This window comes from Morone saxatilis, unplaced genomic scaffold (assembly GCF_004916995.1).
Source record: "Morone saxatilis isolate NCDOM2014 unplaced genomic scaffold, NCSU_SB_2.0 Contig7, whole genome shotgun sequence".
Classification (NCBI taxonomy): Eukaryota; Metazoa; Chordata; class Actinopteri; family Moronidae; genus Morone; species Morone saxatilis.
Window position 1 is genome coordinate 7,801,257 of NW_023340246.1, and position 4,880 is coordinate 7,806,136.

A 4,880-nucleotide genomic window follows, 5' to 3' on the forward strand; every position below is an offset into this window, starting at 1 on the left:
GGGGGGGGGGGGGATTTTGAAACACTTGCTGGGGTCCAAAAGTCAGTCACAGAAAATCTACATGTGCACAGCCAGCTAGTTAGTAATCCCCACCCTCTCCCCTCCCACCCTCCTTCTCCTCCATCCCAAAGTGCAAACTCAGCAGTTCAGCATACCTTCTGTCGTAGTTAACCGTCTTGATTTTGGGACACCTGTAACCTGGGACTCTCCTAAGGCAGCTGAAACTACAAATACCCAACAGTAATGGAAGCTCTGGGAGAAAGAAAAGAGGTGATAATAAGACTGGTGGAAACAGATTTAGACCCTGAAACAACAAAAGTATATATCCGTATCACAGTGTGTGTGTATATCCAGCGTCCACATAGTGTCTCTCAAACAAAAACCGCCACAGCAGACACGATGGATGTAATCACAGCACAGGAAATAGGTACGATCACACTTCCTCAATCATCCCGGTACAATCAATTATGAAAACAGTTGCTTTTTTTTTTTCTCGAGGTCCAAACATTATACAAATTCTTACAAATGACAGAGGCCATTCGAGCCACGAAAGTGATATGCTGATGTAGGTCGATGGTTTCTGGACTTTCTCATCCTTTGGACATGTAGCTGGGTCATGAGAATACTGAATGAGAGCTAAGTAAAAAGGGGACGAAAACTATAAGCGCGTGTCCCAAAGTCCCCTGAAAGAAATGATACAAAAGGAAAAAAAAAGGAGGAGAACAACGAATTTGCACCAAGAGCTCAAAATGAAGCTTATTGTATATTTAAACAGTACTGATTATACAGAAGGTGAACCAAAGCAAACTACTAAAAAGAAAAGCCAGCCAAAAAAAAACAAAAAAACAATTTGTCTTTTGCTTAAAAGAAATCCAGGGGGGTTATAGTGAAGTCATCATTATCAAAAAAGAAAAATAAAACAAAATATATTTGCTACTCTCTTTGACATATATACTCAGCAGAGAGGTTGTGGTATTATTTGCTTCAGATTGCATTCTTTTTAACTCGTGTTTTCATTCTCAGCTAATTTCTTTGCCCCGAAGTCTCCAGGCTGGTGATGGTTGGGAGGAACATTAGGATTTGTAGTTTGAGGTAAGCCAGGTCAGACCCTCGTATAGTCCATCCCCTGTTGTTGCACACGAGGGCTGAACGTACCAATTCCTATCTCTGATCCGGGTCAGGCCTAGCTTCTCCTGGATCTCGTGGGGTTTCATGGCATCTGGGAGGTCTTGTTTGTTGGCGAAGATCAGGATGATGGTGTCCTTCATCTCCCGGTCGTTGATGATTCGGTGGAGCTCCTGCCTCGCCTCGTCGATCCTGTCCCTGTCGGCACAGTCCACCACGAAAATGAGGCCCTGGGTGCCGGTGTAGTAATGTCTCCAAAGTGGCCTGATCTTGTCCTGGCCCCCCACGTCCCACACGTTGAACTTCACATTCTTATAGGTGACGGTCTCTACATTGAATCCAACAGTGGGGATGGTGGTGACCGACTGTCCCAGCTTCAGCTTGTACAAGATGGTAGTTTTACCAGCAGCATCAAGTCCAAGCATCAATATTCTCATCTCCTTGTTGCCGAAAATCTTTGCCAGCACTTTCCCCATTTTGTTTGTTGTGCATAAATACTTTGTTAGAAGAAAAAACAAGGCTCCTCTAATGAGAGAATAGAAGTGGTTTTCAATACAGCTGAGAAGTTAACAGTTTCAAGCGTGTGCTGGGAGCCCTCCACGTGATGGCAGCGGTGGGCTGACACAAGTGTCAATATTCAAAAAATAAAAGGCTGCGACTTTCAAGTGTGTACAGTTGGATGACAGACCACTACAAATAGCTGGACTCTGGAGGTCTGACCTTAGCGGGTGAGCATTCAGTGGGAGCACAGTGTGTGTAGCCCTCGCAGAATTGGGTGGGGATATATTTTCATGATCCACTGCCCTCCGATGTAGGAAGAAAAAATTACATCCCCTTGTTTTCAGACTTCCGTCAAAATCCACATTTCAAGCCTCCTTCAGAAACCCTGTTACTCTCAGTTGGGCTCGACTTGAGACAGAGGAGCTTTTTCTTTATTTTCTTTCCTTTTTTTAAAAAAAAAATAATAAAAAGCCTACTATATAAATCAGGCCCTGTCCAAGCCCGGGGTTCCCACTTCCTCCTTGGCTGCCGGGCTGTCCACACTTGCCCTTAGCCAATTCCAGTCGATGAATCTCAAAGCACAATTCTCATTCAAATACACCCGAACAGGAGCTCTCCGGTCCGTTTCTGCAGCGGGACATCCAGAGGATCTCAAAAGGTCATTGATTCATCCGACTTTCTTCTCTTCCCCCTGTGACACAAGAGCGGTCCAGAGAAGGGAGGGGTGTTAGTACAGAGGACAACTTTGGATCCGAAAAAATATTCTCTCGGCGGATGGAAAAAAGCAAAACAAAAACAAAGAACATAGATAAATACCTGCGTCTGCGGCAATCATCCCCCAGTCCCCGGACCTTTTCTCCCCGCTCTTGCCGCTCTCTGGCTCTCTTCTTCCCTCTCTCTCTCTCAGTCTCTCTCTCTCTCTCTCTCTCTCTCTCCAACCGTTCAGTCACAGCGGTGGCGGTGCTGTGTTACCGGAAAAGGTGCGGACCCAGATCAGCCGCCACTTCCTCTACACTGCTCACACACGCTAGTGCTGCGTTCAGGAGCTCTTCTCGAGCTTCGACATCAGAAGACGCGGAAAAAACATCCGACTATAAAAGCATTGCACAGGTGCTCGGATACACTTTTGTGTTCGTATATTGTATTATTTTCTTCTAGTTTTGTTTATCTGATTATTTTTACTATAATATGTATTGTGATTATGTATATTATAATAATTATACTATTTATTATATGGGCTATTTTTATTGTTATTTATTTCATAGGTTACTGCTCTTTGGATGATTTCTTGTATGTTCTATGCAGATGTATGTCTGTATGTTGGTTTATAAAAAAGTAACTTTAAGCTCCTGGAAACTTATTTTATCAGTCAGCTGTGATGTAATTGTATCTTACATAAACTATATATATAAACATATACTATAACACTATTTTTTAATAGTGAGTTAGAACAGTTTAACTTATTTCACATTTGAGGTTTCTTTATTTTGTAGGTTAGAAAAAGGTAATGTCACATACTTCTCTGCACCAATCAGGATTTGGCAATATTTAAATCAAAATCTGTTGACAGTTGGTGTGTTGTTTAGTCACTGACGATCCAATCAGATTAAACCACATCCAAAGAGTCCTGATGAAGCAGATTAGCTTCAGTTAAAGTGTTTAAGTGTTTGTGGACCAGTGCGAAGGATTTAGCAACATCTAGCAGTGAAGTTGCAGGTTGCAACCAACTGTATACCACTCGCCTTCCAAGCAGGTAGTAAGAGAAACAGGCCTGTTCTGGGCTTCTTTAGAAACATGGCGGTTAAACACTACAGACTTTGTAGAAGTCGACCCACACTCTCTCTGTGGATAAAAACTGCCCATTGTAAGGTAACAAACCCAATGATTCTACTTTTCAGGTGATTATACTGCAATGAAAACGTACCTATGAATGTACACCCACGGCCACGCACTGCTCTAATTTGTTGTCAAGTTTGCTCATGACATGACATTGACAGGACTACTGACAACGACGAGACAGAATACAGAAGAGCGGTTAACAACCTGACAACCAAGAGTATCCTGACTGCATGTATGACTGTCTGCAGCAGCGTAAATATACAGTATATGCAAGTTATGCAGTTGCATAGGGGCCTGCAGCAGTTCAGGGCCCGTAATAGACCACTTCTATCTTCAATGTTACTATATTATACATGAAACATTCAGTCAGTGATGTCAATATGGTGCTCGTGTGTGGTGCAGTTGTGTGTTGTCATGTGTGTTTTAATCTCTATTGGTGCTCCACCATGTTACAATTCAATTTACATGCAATTCAGATTTCCGACTGTACCCAAAGGCATCATACGCCATTTCGCATGCGCGCTTCAAATAACTGAACTGCAGACCGGCCCATCAGCTACTGTTGACGCCATTTGAGCTTTCATTATGTGTTTAATGTGCTCCAGTGTTACGTTTGCCTCAAGCATTAGGCCTGTCTCTATGAAACAGATCTAAAGGGTTCAGTCAGTGGCTCTAATGATCTCAGGAGAGGCTTTACGGCCGGGTCTTTCCGACATTTCTTATCATTCATTCAAAGAGGTTCCTGTATGATCAGTCTGTGACGTGGAGGTTGTGAGGGGGAACTACGTCTCACACTGACGAAAGCAGCCAAATACTTAACACCTGCTTATTAAAACTGACTAAAAGGGGCTAATAACATGACCTACCCTGTAATCACTGAAGAACCGGTGTCATGTTGGGCTGTAGGATATTATGAGGGCAGTTAAAGTAAGAAGTAGTGATTTCAGAAAGCCTCAAGATTAATCATTTACAAAGACCTATTTGCATCAGCGCCGTTGAATTATTACTGTAGGCTAATACATGTAATACACTCCTTTGACTGACTGCTCAATACTATTTTAACTTTTATATTTTTTATATATATTGAAAAGATTTACAAAACCATATTCAGGTTCCTCTAAACCATTATCAACCCGTATATAGTTTTTTTTCATAAACATATAGCATAAACACACATTTCCACAATACAATACAATAATAATCATGATAAAATTATGACTAAGGTAAAATATAGAACACTTTATGTACTAGAGTTGGTAAATAAACTATTGAATGGCAACACTGTTTCACAACATATATCTTAAACATTCCTCTATCGCAATTATTCTTATGTATCTTTATATCTATACATACAATAATAATAATAATGTATCATATCATATTTAATATTTAACTGCCCCCCCCCCCCCCCCCCC

The 4,880-nt window shown here is 41.6% G+C and overlaps 1 protein-coding gene across 1 annotated transcript; it reads right to left on the reverse strand.

Moving 5' to 3' along the window:
- Nucleotides 1-386: 386 nt before the first annotated feature.
- Nucleotides 387-2,607, reverse strand: arf6a (ADP-ribosylation factor 6a). The gene is made up of 2 exons (XM_035678413.1): nt 2,443-2,607; nt 387-2,317 (listed from the first exon to the last, which is right to left on the reverse strand). Exon 2 carries the CDS (start codon nt 1,599-1,601, stop codon nt 1,074-1,076), a length of 528 nt encoding a protein of 175 aa, XP_035534306.1. The 5' UTR covers nt 1,602-2,317; nt 2,443-2,607; the 3' UTR covers nt 387-1,073.
- Nucleotides 2,608-4,880: the final 2,273 nt, after the last annotated feature.